The 17,898-nt window shown below is 48.5% G+C and overlaps 1 protein-coding gene across 1 annotated transcript in view; it reads left to right on the top strand.

Moving 5' to 3' along the window:
* Nucleotides 1-17,898, top strand: part of LOC140398053 (V-set and immunoglobulin domain-containing protein 10-like 2) — an 88,151-nt gene that overhangs the window by 54,808 nt on the left and 15,445 nt on the right. The window contains 1 exon segment of the mRNA XM_072486265.1: nucleotides 4,791-4,913. Coding sequence (XP_072342366.1) covers nucleotides 4,791-4,913 — 123 coding nt within the window.

The raw sequence follows: 17,898 nt of genomic DNA, 5'->3' as shown, positions 1-17,898 counted from the left end.
TGAACTTTCACTGTGGGCTAACACAATGTTGGATTAAAGACCTATGCCTGTCCTAACCAGTTTATGCACTCAGCACATGGTGAAGATCTGTGCTGTAAGCTGTAAGCTCTGTCCTTCTGAGAGGCTGCATCCCGAATGAGTGGAAACTCTGATGCCCCCTGTCTTTATAGTGAGTAAGAAGTCTTACAACACCAGGTTAAAGTCCAACAGGTTTGTTTCAAACACTAGCTTTCGGAGCACAGCTCCTACCTCAGGTGAGGGAGGAGCATTGCTCCGAAAGTTAGTGTTTGAAACAAACCTGTTGGACTTTAACCTGGTGTTGTAAGACTTCTTACTGTGCTCACTCCAGTCCAACGCCGGCATCTCCACATCATCTTTATAGTGAGTGTGCTCTAACTGGTGATTGGCTGCGGTGTTGTGTGTGTTGATTGGTCTTGCTGTGTGTCCATCAGTGTGTGTGTATCTGCACCATGATATACTGGTATATGTTATGACAACAGGCAGCAGGGGGCACAGAAGGGGGCTCAGACAGTTAGCCAAGGTTATCTTATAAAGACATCCTTGTGGACCAGGGGGAAGAGGAGTAGAAACTTTCCCAAAAAAATTAGATATATGTGGTGATATGCATGTACACATCAATGTATATTGTTGTCTATCAATGCACATAGTTATCGGCCTCCGACCAGCTGGTGGCAATAGAGATCTATCCCGTGACTCGAGACACCCGCCAGTTGGTAGTAAGCCGCAAAAGAAGATAGTCGCAGTTAGAGTAGCTCTAGGAGAATTCACTGAATTCATTTAGTAGCCATCGTCTGTATTATAGTTCATTAATTATCTTTCCATGTGTTTGTTAATAAATCATCTTTCTAGTTAAACTCTAGATGTTCTGTGTACGTCATTACCACCATCACAACACAGAACACAACAATATATACTTGATATAGAAAAATGTGCAGGGCTATGAGGACAAGGGTTGTGCAATGGGGCTATTGCTTTTTTATTCTTTTATGGGACGTGGGATCTACGGCAAGGCCAGCATTTATTGCCCATCCCTAATTGCCCTGAAACTGAGTGGCTTGCTGGACCATTTCAGAAGGCAGTTCAATGTCAACCAGATTGCTGTGGATCTGGGGTCACATGTAGGTCAGACCAGATAAGGATGGCAGATTCCCTTCCCTAAAGGACATTAACGAATTAGAGTTTTCCAACAATTGTTGGTTGTTTCATGGCCCCCATTACTGGGACTAGTGTTACATTCCAGATTGAATTAAAATTTCACCAGCTGCCACAGTGGGATTTGAATCCACGTCCCTTAAGCATTAGCCTGGTTCACTGATCAAATGACGCTACCAATGCATCAGCGTTGCTTTCTTCAAAGTGCCGGATCAATCCTCCACCACTTCCATCAACCTCAGCACGATGCCACCACAAATCGGATCTTCCCCTCACCCCGCCTGTCAGTATCCTGCAGTGGCCCCTCCCTCCGTGATACCCTGCTACACTCCTTCATCACCCCAACTCCTCATTCACTTCCCCACAGCACCTTCCCGTGCGATCACAGAAGGTGCAACACCTCCTCGTTTAGGTCCTTTGTCCTCACCATTCAAGGCCCCAAATACTCCTTTCAGGTGATGCAACATTTCACTTGCTCCAATCTGGTCTATTATATTCACTACTCCCAATATGGTCCCCTCTACACTGAGGAGACTAAACGCAGACTGGGTGACCACTTTGTGGGACACCTTTGGTCAGTCTGCAACCTTCCTATCGCCTGCCATTTCAACTCAGCGTCTTGCTCCGCTGCCCTCACATCAATCCTTGGTTTGCTGAAATGCTCCAGTGAAGCCCAATGCAAACTGGAGGATCAGTATCTCAGCTTCCGATTAGGCACGTTACAACCCTTGGGATTCATCATTGAGTTCTACAATTTTAGACTGTGACCTTTCTCCTCCATCTTGACCTTTTTTTAAATCCCAAACATTTTTTGTCCCAATGCAAAACCTGCCCTCCGCCTCACCCACTGGGCCATCTGTCACTTATTCTTTAGTTTTGCTTTCGCTGATCTCTGACTTTTGTTCTCCCACTAACACATTCTGCTATCTTACCTTTAAGACCATCCGAACGATGTTCTCGGAGCGAGATCGAGGACGGGCCAAAGGAAGGCAACCCTTCTCCCAGGACGTGGCTCTTACTGGCATTCGAATCATTCACCCCCATCCCCCCACACCTCTGAATCTCTCACCTTCCCTCCTTCCTTCCTACCCTCCATCCCTTCACTCCCCTTGGGCTTGACCATCGCTTCCAGCACCACCTGTCAACCACCCCCAGACTTCTTTCTCCATAACCTCCTCCAGACACCTAAAACCCTCCCTATCTCCTTAAACTCCTCCTACCTCTAAAACCCTCCTGATGAACCCTCCAGCCCCTACTACAGCCCCTATCTGAAACCTCCTCCAGCCCCTACAACCCTTTCTACCTCTGTATCATCCTACAACCCTCCCTATCTCTGTAACATCCTCCAGACCACTATAACCCTCCCTATCTCAAAAGGCAGCATGGTAGCACAGTGGTTAGCACCGTTGCTTCATAACCCCAGGGACCCGGATTTGATTCCCGGCTTGGGTCACTGTCTGGGCGGAGTCTGCACGTTCTCCTCGTGTCTCCGTGGGCTTCCTTTGGGTGCTCCGGTTTCCTCCCACAAGTCCCAAAAGACGTGCTTGTTACATGAATTGGGCATTATGAATTCTCCCATTCTCCCTCCGTGTAACCGAACAGGCGCCGGAATGTGGTGACTGGGGCAGTTTCACAGTAACTTCATTCCAGTGTTAATGTAAACCTACTTATGACAATAATAAAGATTATTATTATTATTTATGCCACCTTCTTTATCTCTTCACTCTGCCAATAACAATCCCTTTATCTTATGTCCTAGACATCTTTGTTGCAGTCTCTCCTAGCTCCCGTCAATCAATTACCTTCTCCTTTGCTTCAGCTGCTCCACACCCTCAAACAGTATAAAGTCCATTACTTTCTCCCTCTCTTAAGCTCTGAAGAAGAGCCATATGGACTCAAAATGTTAACTCTGTTTTTCTCTCCACAGATGCTGCCAGACTTGCTGAGTATTTCCATAATTTTTTGTTTTTATTTCAATCCTGATCGCCTCCTGTTGTGTTTGTTGATTTACGCTTTGTGGGATGATGGAGATATCAGTGCTCATTTCTGATACACGGGTACCGCCATTTAGAATTCTACATTCTTGATCTCTCCATTGTGCCATTGTGCCATCAACAACAGAGCTTTGAACTTTCCCCTGAAATATATCTAAGATATTAACCTCAATTAATCCTTGTGGAAGGAAATTCCACATTCTCACCCCTCTCTGGGGTAAAGTTGCCTCTCCAGAATTCTCTATTGAATTTATTTGTGACTATTTCTGGCCTCCATTTCAGACTCCCGAGATATTGAGAAACCCTTCTCTATATCTAACCTATCAAAACCGTTCATTACCTTGGATTGGATTTGATTTATTTTCATGTGTACCGAGGTACAGTGAAAAGTATTGTTCTGCGTACAGTCCCGATAGATCGTTCCACGCGTGAAAAAACATAGGACATACGATAAACACACAATGTAAATACATAGACACCGAAGCATATGGAGTGTAGTCCTACTCAGTAGAGAAATCAGTTCAGTCCATAAGAGGGTCATTCAAGGGGCAGCACGGTGGCGCAGTGGGTTAGCCCTGCTGCCTCACGGCGCCGCGGTCCCAGGTTCGATCCCGGCTCTGGGTCACTGTCCGTGTGGAGTTTGCACATTCTCCCCGTGTCTGTGTGGGTTTCGCCCCCACAACCCAAAAATGTGCAGGCTAGATGGATTGGCTACACTAAATTGCCCCTTAATTGGAAAAAATGAATTGGGTACTCTAAATTTATTTTTTTTTAAATAAGAGGGTCATTCAGGAGTCTGGTAACAGCGGGGAAGAAGCTGTTTTTGAGCGTGTTAGTGCACGTTCTCAGACCTTTATATCTTCTGCCCGATGGAAGTGGTTGGAAGAGAGAATAACCCGGGTGGGAGTGGACTTTGATTAGGATGCCCACTTTCCCAAGGCAGCAGGAGGTGTAGACCGAGTCAATGGATGGGAGGTGGGTTCGTGTGATGGGCTGGGCTGTGTTCACGACTCTCTGTAGTTTCTTATGGTCTTGGGCCAAGCAGTTGCCATACCAAGCTGTGACTCTGCCAGATAGGATGTTTTCATTGGTGCATCTGTAAAAGTTGGTCAATGTGGACATGCCGAATTTCCTTAGTTTCCTGAGGATGTATAGGCGCTGTTGTGCTTTCTTGGTCGTAGCGTCGCTGTGGACAGATTGTTGGTGATGTGCACACCAAGAAATTTGTAGCCATCAGCCAACTCCACCTCGGCACCATTGACGCAGACGGGTGTGTACGATACTTTGCTTCCTGAAATCAACGACCAGCTCCTTAGTTTTGAAGATTATTGGATATCATGCTCTGCAATTCCCTCTCGAGTGTCCTCACCCCAGTGCTACATCTCTCCTTTGTTAAGGTCAATGTATCCATGTTTTTTTATTGGAAAAACCCCTTGTTAAAATTTCAGATGGTGCAACTTCACATGAATGTTTTAACTGTTCCTATATGGCAGACTTGATTTTGTTTCTTTTAAATTCCTGCGTAACATCATTTATTTTATTTTTTCAAGAAAGTGAGCAAGCTTGGTTGCATAAAACCACATAAAAAGGCCAGCATTGAGTTGTCACTCATGTATTTTTCAGCTGACCCACCTTTTAGTGCCTTGCCAGCAGTGATTGGCGCTGCCGTGGTCGGAATGCTGGTTGCTGTCATAGGAACCGTGTTGGTGTTTATGTACGCTATGAGGAATCGTGAAAACATTCCATGTAAGTAATCGCCAGCCCATCCACTTCAATATGACATCACGTGTTGCCCCTCTCTGGCGTTTAAATCATCAATGTCATTGTGAAGATTTTCGTGAGAATTGAACCTGATTTTGCAGAGTTATCTAAAACCTTCATTCTTCTCAAATGAAATAGATGGGCAGGTAAAGGCTAGTTGGTCCCTCAGGTTCTCCTCACCCTCTGGGATATTATGACTTTCTCCCACTCCTCATCATCACCCCCACCTCCATCCAATGCCCATATCCCCAGACTCGCAGTCATGTAATCTCCAGGGCGCAAATGAGCAAGGGAAAAAATACTCTGGAAAATTCCAGACAATTTCATTGATTGAGTATTATCTCTAAGGACACTGGTTTCTTATACAATGCAATCTCTGCCACGGTTAGGGAGGGTGATACTTAAATCCTGGAAAAGTGCTATAACCTTTCAACTGAGCCAATGTGACATGGTTCCATCATTAAGTCCTCAAGACATGGAGTAGATGCAGAATAAAGCTCCCTCTTCTAAATCGAATGTCACAAGACGTGAAATTACCCGAGGCAACCAATTAGTGATTCACCCCGCAGTACAATTTGTACATATATAGTAAGCAAATGGTGAAAGGTGCTGATTCTGGACAATGATAGCTCTTTACAACCTAATGCCCATTAAAATTGGTAAGCACGAGCGATGGTCCTCAAAATTCAGATGTGCGCATTTTGGGGCCTTCTCGGACATGGAATGCATGGCCTGGGTCTGAATGATGAGGCCTGAGATATCCCCGGCCCAATCAGAATGCCAGCAGCTCAGCAGCCTCAGAAATACCACGACTCGGGGTGCACCAGGAACATGAGCACACCGGAAAGGACAAGTGCCCTCAATGAAGGTCCAGGTAGGTTGGGAGGGGGTAGGGGCGGGGGCAGTCAAAGCCCACGATCGTAGGTATAGAGAGGGGTTGTGGATCGTGGGTGCTTTTAAGAATTTAAGAACTAGGAGCAGGAGTAGGCCATCTGGCCCCTCGAGCCTGCTCTGCCATTCAATGAGATCATGGCTGATCTTTTGTGGACTCAGCTCCACTTTCCGACCTGAACACCATAACCCTTAATCCCTTTATTCTTCAAAAAACTATCTATCTTTATCTTAAAAACATTTAATGAAGGAGCCTCAACTGCTTCACTGGGCAAGGAATTCCATAGATTCACAACCCTTTGGGTGAAGAAGTTCCTCCTAAGATCGGTCCTAAATCTACTTCCCCTTATTTTGAGGCTATGCCCCCTAGTTCTGCTTTACCCGCCAGTGGAAACAACCTGCCCGCATCTATCCTATCTATTCCCTTCATAATTTTATATGTTTCTATAAGATCCCCCCGCATCCTTCTAAATTCCAACGAGTACAATCCCAGTCTACTCAACCTCTCCTCGTAATCCAACGCCTTCAGCTCTGGGATTAACCTAGTGAATCTCCTCTGCACACCCTCCAGTGCCAGTATGTCCTTTCTCAGGTAAGGAGACCAAAACTGAACACAATACTCCAGGTGTGGCCTCACTAACACCTTATACAACTGCAGCACAACCTCCCTAGTCTTAAACTGCATCCCTCTAGCAATGGAGGACAAAACTCCATTTGCCTTCTTAATCATCTGTTGCACCTGTAAACCAACATTTTGCGACTCATGCACTAGCACACCCAGGTCTCTCTGCACAGCAGCATGTTTTAATATTTTACCATTTAAATAATAATCCCTTTTGCTGTTATTCCTACCAAAATGGATAACCTCACATTTGTCAACATTGTATTCCATCTGCCAGACCTAGCCCATTCACTTAACCTATCCAAATCCCTCTGCAGACTTCCGGTATCCTCTGCACTTTTTGCTTTACCATTCATCTTAGGGTCATCTGCAAACTTGGACACATTGCACTTGGTCCCCAACTCCAAATCATCTATGTAAATTGTGAACAATTGTGGGCCCAACACTGATCCCTGAGGGACACCACTAGCTACTGGTTGCCAACCAGAGAAACACCCATTAATCCCCACTCTTTGCTTTCTATTAATTAACCAATCCTCTATCCATGCTACTACTTTACCCTTAATGCCATGCATCTTTATCTTATGCAACAACCTTTTGTGTGGCACCTTGTCAAAAGCTTTCTGGAAATCCAGATACACCACATCCATTGGTTCCCCGTTGTCTACCGCACTGGTAATGTCCTCAAAATATTCCACTAAATTAGTTAGGCACAACCTGAAATTTATGAACCCATGCTGCCCCCAATGGGACAATTTCCATCCAGATGCCTCGCTATTTCGTCCTTGATGATAGATTCCAGCATCTTCCCTACTACTGAAGTTAAGCTAACTGGCCTATAATTTCCCGTTTTCTGCCTACCTCCTTTTTTAAACAGTGGTGTCACGTTTGCTAATTTCCAATCCACCAGGACCACCCCAGAGTCTAGTGAATTTTGGTAAATTATCACTAGTGCATTTGCAATTTCCCTAGCCATCTCTTTTAGCACTCTGGGATGCATTCCATCAGGCCAGGAGACTTGTCTACCTTTAGCCCCATTAGCTTGCCCATCACTACCTCCTTAGTGATACCAATCATCTCAAGGTCCTCACCTGTCATAGCCTAATTTCTGTCAGTCCATGGCATGTTATTTATGTCTTCCACTGTGAAGACTGACCCAAAAAACCTGTTCAGTTCCTCAGCCATTTCCTCATCTCCCATTATTAAATCTCCCTTCTCGTCCTCTAAAGGACCAATATTTACCTTAGCCACTCTTTTTTGTTTTATATATTTGTAGAAACTTTTACTATCTGTTTTTATATTCTGAACAAGTTTATTCTCATACTCTATCTTACTCTTCTTTATAGCTTTTTTAGTAACTTTCTGTTGCCCCCTAAAGATTTCCCAGTCCTCTAGTCTCCCACTAATCTTTGCCACTTTGTATGCTTTGTATGCTTTTTCCTTCAATTTGATACTCTCCTTTAGTTCCTTAGATATCCACGGTCGATTTTCCCTCTTTCTACCGTCCTTCCTTTTTGTTGGTATAAACCTTTGCTGAGCACTGTGAAAAATCGCTTGGAAGGTTCTCCACTGTTCCTCAACTGTTTCACCATAAAGTCTTTGCTCTTCTCTCATCCCATTGTAATCTCCTTTGTTTAAGCACAAAACACTAGTGTTTGATTTTACCTTCTCACCCTCCATCTGTATATTAAATTCCACCATATTGTGATCACTCCTTCCGAGAGGATCCCTAACTATGGGATCATTAATCAATCCTGTCTCATTACACAGATCTAGGACCGCTTGTTCCCTTGTAGGTTCCATTACATACTGTTCTAGGAAACTATCGCGGATACATTCTATAAACTCCTCCTCAAGGCTGCCTTGACCGACCTGATTAAACCAATCAACATGATAACTGCTGTACCATTTCTACATGCATCCGTTATTTCATTGTTTATTGCCTGCCCCACCATAATGTTACTATTTGGTGGCCTATAGACTACTCCTATCAGTGACTTTTTCACCTTACTATTCCTGATTTCCACCCAAATGGATTCAACTTTATCCTTCATAGCACCAATGTCATCCCTTACTATTGCCCGGATGTCACCCTTAAATAACAGAGCTACACCACCTCCCTTACCATCCACTCTGTCCTTCCGTATAGTTTGATACCCTTGGATATTTAACTCCCAGTCGTGACCAGCCTTTAACCATGTTTCAGTAATGGCCACTAAGTCATAGTCATTCACGATGATTTGCGCCATCAACTCATTTACCTTATTCCGAATACTCCGAACATTCAGGTAAAGTACTCTTATGTTGACTTTTGAATGAAAAATGAAAATCACTTATTGTCACAAGTAGGCTTCAAATGAAGTTACTGTGAAAAGCCCCTAGTCGCCACATTCCGGCGCCTGTTCGGGGAGGCTGGTATGGGAATTGAACCGTGCTGCTGGCCTGCCTTGGTCTGCTTTAAAAGCCAGTGATTTAGCCCAGTGTGCTTTTATACCTCTGTTTTGAATCTTAACACCTTGATCAGTAACCTCTCCTAAGTTATTTTTCCTCTTAACGTTTCTCCTAATTTTCCTTGTCTTTGAACCCTTATCTGCATGTAACAACCTGCCGCTTCGCTTTCCATTTATGTTTTTACTTCCCGTTTTATTCCCGTATTACTGGGCCTATTCACTGAGCTCCCCTCAGTCACTGTACCTTGTACTATCGCCCTTTTTGATTTTTGACTGTGGCTTCTCTGCCTTTCCCCCTTACTGCCTTTTGTTTCTGTCCCTGTTTTACTACCTTCCGATTTCCTGCAGCGGTACCCATCCCCCTGCCACATTAGTTTAAACACTCCCCAACCGCTCTAGCAAATAGCTCCCCTAGGACATCAGTTCCAGTCCTGTCCAGGTGTAACCCGTCAAGTTTGTACAGGTCCCACCTCCCCCAGAACCAGTCCCAATGCCCCAGGAATCTGAAACCCTCCCCCGACACCATTCCATCAGCCACGTATTCATCCTATATATCCTGTCATTTCTACTCTGACTAGCACGTGGCACCGGTAGCAATCCTGAGATCACTACCTTCGAGGTCCGATTTCTTAATTTCTTTCCTAGCTCTTTGTATTCTGCTTTTAGGACCTCATCCCTTTTTTAACCTATGTCTTTTGTACCGATGTGTACCACGATCACTTGCTGTTCACCCTCCCCCTCCAGAATGTCCTGTACCCGCTCCGAGACATCCTTGACCCTAGCACCAGGGAGGCAACATACCATCCTGGAGTCTCGTTTGCGGCCACAGAAACCCCTGTCTATTCCCCTTACAATTGAATCCCCTATAACTATTGCACTGTCACACGTATCGCCCTTCCCCTCTGCAGCAGAACCAACCGTGGTGCCACGAGTTTCGCTGTTGCTGTTTTCCCCTGAGAGGCCATTCCCCTCAGCAGTATCCAAATCGGTATATCTGTTCTGCAGGGGAATGGCCACAGGAGATTCCTGCACTACCTGCCTCGCTCTCTTGCTCTGTCTGGTGGTCACCCATTCCCGTCCTGCTTGCGGAGCCTGAGCCTGCGGTGTGACCACCTCCTTTGTTACCCTAGGGACCACCATTGCCATGTGGAAGGGGGAATGGGGGGGGGTTTGAGCATCCATGGTGCATGGGTCACCCCCCTTCCACCCTTTATGCTGGGAGCTGCCAGGCATCACTGGATGGTCTCACATGGTCACTGGCCCTCCTGCTGTGGGCAAAATGCCTGCGGGGATTGGAAACGTCTCTAAAGTGGCCACTTGAGCGGTTTGATTGGCCACCTGGCAGGCGGCTGATGATAATATAACATGGTGGCAGGAAGATGCCAGGTTTTCACCTTCTAGTCCATTGTCACAGGGCTCAGAAAGTTGCAGCCAATGAACGAACAATGTTGAATGGCAAAGTTGGGATGGTGTGTGGCTTGGAGGGAAAATTGGAAGTATTCTTTTTTTTACTGGGACGTGGGCGTTGCAGGCTCGGCCAACATTTATTGCCCATCCCTAATTGCCCGTGAGGGGGCACTTAAGAGTCAACCACATTACTATGGATCTGGAGTCACATGGAGGCCAGACCAGGTAAGGACGGCAGATATCCTTCCCGAAAGGACATTAGTGGGTTCTTATGACAATCAATAATGGTTTCATGGTCATCAATTGACTATTAAATTCCTGATTTTATTACATTCAAATTTCACCAACTGCAGTGGTGGGATTTGAATTCTGGGTCCCCAGAGCATTGCTCTAAGGGCTGGATTATCCATTTGGGAGGCTATGGGCGGGATTCTCCATTCCAGAGACTAACGGCTGGATTCTCCGATTTTGAGGCTATGTCCAGAGGAAGTGTCTGGTTTTACGCCAAAAACGTTGGGGCCGCCCCTGCAGCTATGCTCCGACCGGTGAGGGGCTAGCAGCCACGCCACGTAAAATGCATGGCCTCCCCGACATAGACGCCTGGAGAATTGCCGGGTCCTTGGCTGCGCATGCGCATGGCGACAACCTGCAGCCATACAAAAGGTGCCTGCCGCGCGCGGACCCGACGTGCCAGATAGTACCCCCCTGAACTCCCCTCGCCACCCCCGGGCCACTCCCCATCAGTCCCCCAGCCCTTGCCGAAGTCCCCCCAGCCAGCAGCAAGGCTCCACCACCCCACCCCCCGACCGTGGCAGCGCTGGACACAGTCCGCAGCCACCACGCCGGGTTCACGAAAACTGAGAGCACGTGTCCCGCACCATCAGGAACGCGGTCCATCGGGGGCGGAGCATCGGGGGAGGGCCTTCAGGTAAAGTCCTGAGGCCGTCCCAATGGCGTGTGACGTGCTCCTCGATGATGCCGTTTTGGAGGAGGCGGAGCATCCAAAAACAGGCCCCCCCCCCCCGATTCGGTCCCAAACAGGGTTTCTGCGGCCGATCGATGATTACGATTTCAGCATCGGGCAATTGGGAATCCCACCCAATGTGCTGACGCTGGGACAGAATCGGTGGACTTCAACACGAGCAATTCCAATGAAAAACAGTGTCAGATTCACTGGAGCCAGGATTGACACTCAAGCGGCTGACAAGCTGCAGCTGCATATCAGCATTCCACTCCCCACACACACATTCATCTCAACAAACAAGATGGCAGCACAGCGAGCAGCACCCCGATTTGTGGTCATAGAGCTCGAGACCCTGCTGGGTGCTGATTTGTTATGTTCTAGGTGTAACATAAGCGGCTTCCTTGTGGTGCAAGTGACAAAGGAAGGTTCAGACGTGGAGATAACTTCAACACGTTTATTAAACTATTTACACTTCTATTACTCGGGTTCGACACTACTGCTAATCCTACTATAGCTACTCAGACTGACTAACCAGTTGCTGCAATCCACGTGGTGGGAGTGATATTGAAACAACCCTGTGTCTCTACTCACTGACTGTCTCCACTGGAAAGAGGCAGATCATGTGTGTGGTGTCCTTTATATATGGGTTGGTGTAATGCCCTCCTGTGGTTGTGTCACCTCTGTGTGTATCGTGAATGTCCATTGGTCGTGTCCTATCTAACTGATCTATTGGTTGAGTGTGTGTGTGATGTCTCTGGTGCTCCCTCTGGTGTCTAGCTAGCCTACATGCATTTACATTGATGCACATCACCACATCCCCCCTTTTTTATATGTTACATATTTTCTGTACACTTTGAGAAAATTGAACAAAGAACAGGTAGACAAGGTAAGGTATATACAAGTCATGGGAACAGCAATTAAACAATAAGCCTAAATCATTCGTGTGAGTCCAAAAACCATCAATCATCATGGTCAAATGTCTCTCTTGATTATGAACACCATCAACGTCCCTGTGCCACAGAAACCAAGAAGTGGTCAAATCACTTCGCTGTCTGATTTGGAGTCCATTTCTTTTTCGATGTTTGTGATGGTGCTGTCGGATGGCATCTTGTAGCTGATAAGGTGTTGACGTTGAAGAGGTACCATCAACAGTATCATTCAAGGTCATGGATGTGCCATATGTTGAAGTGGGATAAGACTGTACATACTGGTTCTGGCCACATGCTGTGCAGGAAGGGTGATCCTTCTAAGAACCGTTGAAGCTTGTCGAATTGGAAACAGAATTGCTACTCGCATAAATACCTGGTGATGGTGTGAAACTAGAACCTTGCATCTGATAGGAATATGCCGTCTGGCCAGGCTGGGGTGCAGCAAATCATGGGATGTAACTAAGGCATCCAGTCTGTAGTGTAGATTGCACTTGCGGTAGTCCTCCTTCGGTCTTGATTCCATTAGTGGGCAATCCGTAGTGCTGGCCTGTTTGAGAATATGCTGCATAGACTGCTGGCTGCTGCATGCCTGAATACTGGGTTTGTCCAGCATGAGTTGTCATTGGCTGCACTGCTGGTGTGGAAAAAATGTGTGGATATAGCTGTGGTGAATATTGGTGTATTCCTCTTGGACTGTAGCCGCTGCTTGTTATTACTGACCCAGTGTAATTGTTAAGTGATCCATCTCCTGTCGTTGTGGCATCTGCTGTCACCCTGAGCGTGCCATCACTGAGGTTGCGGCACTCCCTGTCTGGAGTAAAGTCCGACTTACGTGAATCAGAGTCGGCGTTTGGTTGCTCCCCATCTGGAGTCTGGTCTGTTTTAACTGAGTCAGTGTTGGTTTGTTGATGCTCCCCGTCCGGAATCTCAGCAGGTTCACTGGAGTCAGCTGAGATTTCTTGAAGCTGTACGTCTGGAGTCGGAACATGCAGGAATGCATTGACTTGTGGAGAGGTTCGAGCGAATGAGGGTGGAAGTATCGTGGTGTCGCCGGAGTCACCAGTGGTCTCACAGTGATCGTCGAGTGCCTCTGTACACACTAGCTGAGGTCTGTCACTTTGCACATCTTGCATGGGAAGTGGGATGCTGTCGTCACCCGTCCCACATACCGTGGGTAGATCCTCAGTAGCTGCTTGTTATTCACTTGGGTTGGGTAAATCGTCAGAGTCTTCAGCTGGTGGTGCAAACAATGTGGGTGGACTCTCATTGTCTTGCTGTTGTCCATCATTTGGGCTTGGACTGTCATCGTCGCTTTGTTCTTCACTGTAGCATGATAGACCCTCATGGTCGTCCTGCTGTGCACTGGAGCGTGGTAGACTGTCATAGTCTTCTTGCTGTTTACTTGAGCATGGCAGACTTGCATCGTCTGCCGCTAGTTGATCAGAGGAGGTTGCTGGACACTCATGGTCTTGTTCCTGCAAGGACTGGGCGTCGGAGTCTTGCGTTGCTTCTATCGTGGAGTCTGTCCACGAGCTCACTGTGGAGGCTTGTGACACTGGAGTCAGGTCTTGTGTGTGCAAGGACTGCGCTCTGGAGTCTTGTGTTTCTTCTATCACGGAGTCTGTCCACGAGCTCGCTGTGGAGGCTTGTGACACTGGAGTCACTCCTTGTTCATGCAAGGACTGCGGTGTGGAGTCTTGCATGTCTTCTTTCGTAGAGTCGGGAACCCTGAGAGGTGCGTGGACCACGCTCTGTGTGGCAGCAGGCCGCTCTCTGTGGGCTTGTACCGCTCTCTGTCTCTTGGTTTCAGGCCGCAGCATCATCCTACACTCACGAGTCGGGATGTCATATCTGCTGGGCTGAAGATCCTCAAATCCGAAGAATGAATCCGCGTCTGCGTCAGATTCAGTACGGGGGTCGCCAATGTGCAACACGTCTAGTTGCGGATCGGATTTGGTACTGGGGTAGCCTCCCAAGGTGAAAGGTTCATCTGAGTCGTTGTCTTCCAAGACCATATCATCACTGTTTGCGTCGGAGCTGGCATTGGGCTCGCGAGGTCCAGAGAAAATGTAAAGGTTGGTTTCGAAGTATTCAAGGTCGGAATCATCGGTTTGGGCATAGGTTGGGCTTGTTGCAGGGTTCTTCGGAGGTTAACTTCATGTCCTGGTTCAATTTGAGGCATTGTGCTGGCATTTCAGGTGAAAGAAGGTTGTTTTACGGCTTTAAAAGATTTGTTCTTTGATTTGGGATGTTTCCCCTTTAAATGGGCGTGGTCCGGGGCCTCTGACATCATGACGCATGTGACATCATATGTAGGAAGCGTTTGTGCACGCGCAAATCGCTATTCCTGTACCAGGTGCCGTTTTCGTGTTTGCGCATGCGCGGCGTCTTTGCGCAAACGGACCTTCCAGTTCTGTGCGTTTCTCGCGCAACTGCGCAAGTGCAGTCCCTTTAGAAAGATGGCTGCCGATCAAAATCGTTCTCTGCTCTGGGATACCGGCCTCGAGGTGAGTACTGGCGTTTCTCTTACCCTTTCTTGCTGGTTGGAGTGTGTTTTCCTCACAGTATTTGCCGAATTTGTCCAGGACTGCCTGGAAGTTGCTTCTGTTTTGCCCCTTGGAGAACTTGAATTTTTAAAAGATTTCTTCTGCTCTGGCACCAGCGATGGTGAGGAGAAGCTCTGTTTTTTCAGCATCGGCCACGTCTTCTAGGTTGGCTGCTACCAGGAAGATTTCAAACATTTGCCGGAATACCTGCCAGTTTTTGTGGAGATCGCCGTGGCACTGGAGCTGCTGCGGAACCCGGATCTCAAACATCTTGCCTGGGTATCGTTGCTGGTTGTCACTGTACACTGAGGTATATGGATTGAAACAGTTCACTGCTGGTACCATGATTTGTTATGCTCTAGGTGTAACATGAGCGGCTTCCTTGTGGTGCACTTGACAAAGGAAGGTTCAGACGTGGAGATAACTTCAACACGTTTATTAAACTATTTACACTTCTATTACTCAGGTTCGACATTACTGCTAATCCTACTATAACTACCCAGACTGACTAACCAGCTGCTGCAATCCACGTGGTGGGAGTGATATTGAATCAACCCTGTGTCTCTACTCACTGACTGTCTCCACTGGAAAAAGGCAGATCATGTGTGTGGTGTCCTTTATATATGGGTTGGTGTAATGCCCCCCCCCTGTCGTCGTGTCACCTCTGTGTGTATCATGAATGTCCATTGGTCGCGTCCTATCTAACTGATCTATTGGTTGAGTGTGTGTGTGTGTGATGTCTCTGGTGCTCCCTCTGGTGTCTAGCTAGCCTATATGCATTTACATTGATGCACATCACCACAGGTGCCATGGAGGAGAGGCGGGTTACCCTCTACCCCGGGGTGGGTAGGAGGCTGCTACCCAGTGCCATACACCGTGCCTGGGTGCGGGGTGTCAGAAGCCGTGAGCGCCATGGGCCCCACTGCCAAGACCGGTCAGCAGTGCCACAAAAAACTGCATAACCTCCTCAGGGCGGCCAGGGTGAGTAGGCAGCACCGTGCCCTTGGAACCAAGCCCCTTCCACAAACACTTAACCACCCCCCACCTGGAGGTTGACCGGACCCTACCCGGTAGCGGTATGCACGCACCCCACCCTGTACCACATGGCAGCACCCATACCGGTCGCCATTTCTGGATGCCCTGGCAACAAAGGTCTGTGTTGCATGCGTCCAACTACCTTACACTGTGCGTTTTCTGTCTCCCCCCCAACCCCCCCCCCCTCTCCACACCAGGAGAAGGTGGTCCACTGGAAACTGGAGGGAGATCACTGGACCTGCGGCCTCCCAGTGCAGTGGAGCAGCGGGCACTGGACCTGGTTGGAGGGCCCGGAGAGAGGGCCGTCACTGAGACGGAGGTCGGCATCAGACGAGCAAGTGAAACCCCGCTGAGTTGCGGTTTCCCATGGCATGTGTGTTACCACCCCTACTACCATCCCCACTCCCGAGAACACACCCCCACACCTCGGACCACCAGTCTGGAACAACACTGACTTCCCGACACAGCTGTCTCCAACACCCTCCACCAGCCCAGAGACACTCATCTTTATAAAGAGGCTCCTGTGGCACTATCTGGTGTGTACCACACACGTGCAGCGCTACATCAGGTGGAGATAGGAAACCCCGAAGGGGCGGATGGTCAGAGGACCGCCCGACCCCAGGGACTAGTTGACATCCAAAGGGGTTTCGAGCTTCTGGAATGAGCGGTCACATCGATAGTGGAGATGCAGACGCAGAGCCAGGGACTGCATGAGGGGCTGTGAGCAACCATCCAGAACCTGCAGATACAGTTAGAGGTGTCCAACCACCTGTGGGGACAGGAGGCAGTGCCGACCATGCGTGCCACCCAGGCCAACACTGCACGGGTAGTGTCTTTTTAAAAAAATATATATTTATTAAAGTTTTTTAACACAATAACCACCCCCCCCCCATAACAAAAAAAATGAGAAATCGCGCAGAGCAAGATATATACATGGCAAAATGATATATTTACACAGCTTTGTACACTGGCCCTCACCCGTACGTGCCAGTTTCCCCAACCCTTCATGTTATCTCTTGCTCATCCACCCTCCCAGGCAGTCCCCCCTTTCCCCCCCCCTCCCCCCTCCCAGGACGTCCCCTCCACCCACCCCCCCCCTCCCAGGACGTCCCCTCCACCCCCCCCCCCTCCCAAAGATTGCTGCTGCTGCTGACCGACCTTCCTCTAACGTTCCGCGAGATAGTCTAGGAACGGTTGCCACCGCCTGTAGAACCCCTGCGCAGACCCTCTCAAGGCGAACTTAATCCTCTCCAACTTTATGAACCCAGCCATATCATTTATCCAGGCCTCCAGGCTGGGGGGCTTCGCCTCCTTCCACATTAGCAAGATCCTTCGCCCGGCTACTAGGGACGCAAAGGCCAGAATGCCGGCCTCTTTCGCCTCCTGCACTCCCGGTTCGTCCACTACTCCAAATATTGCTAGCCCCCAGCTTGGCTTGACCCGGACTTTCACCACCTGAGATATTGCTCCCGCCACTCCTCTCCAGAACCCCTCCAGTGCCGGGCATGACCAAAACATATGGACATGGTTCGCCGGGCTCCCTGAGCACCTTCTACATCTGTCCTCTACCCCAAAGAACCTACTCAACCTCGCCCCCGTCAAGTGCGCTCTGTGGACCACCTTGCATTGTATCAGGCTGAGCCTGGCACACGAGGAGGAGGAATTAACCCTACCTAGGGCATCAGCCCACAGACCTTCCTCGATCTCCTTCCCCAGCTCCCCCTCCCATTTACCCTTCAACTCTTCTACCAGCACTTCCCCCTCTTCTATCAACTCCTGGTGTATTGCCGACACCTTGCCCTCCCCGACCCACACACCCGAGATCACCCTATCTTGAACTTCTTGTGCCGGGAGCAACGGGAATTCCCTCACCTGTCGCCTCACAAAAGCCCTCACCTGCATATATCTAAATGCATTTCCCGGGGGTAACTCGAACTTCTCCTCCAGTGCCCCTCGGCTCGCAAACGTCCCGTCGATGAACAGGTCCCCCATTCTTCCAATCCCCGCCCGATGCCAGCTCTGGAACCCCCCGTCCATCTTCCCCGGTACAAACCGGTGGTTACCCCTGATCGGGGACCACACCGATGCTCCCATTGCACCCCGGTGCCGTCTCCACTGGCCCCAGA

Source organism: Scyliorhinus torazame, chromosome 21 (genome assembly GCF_047496885.1).
Source record: "Scyliorhinus torazame isolate Kashiwa2021f chromosome 21, sScyTor2.1, whole genome shotgun sequence".
NCBI lineage: Eukaryota > Metazoa > Chordata > Chondrichthyes > Carcharhiniformes > Scyliorhinidae > Scyliorhinus > Scyliorhinus torazame.
This window is presented reverse-complemented; position numbering and strand designations above follow the sequence as displayed.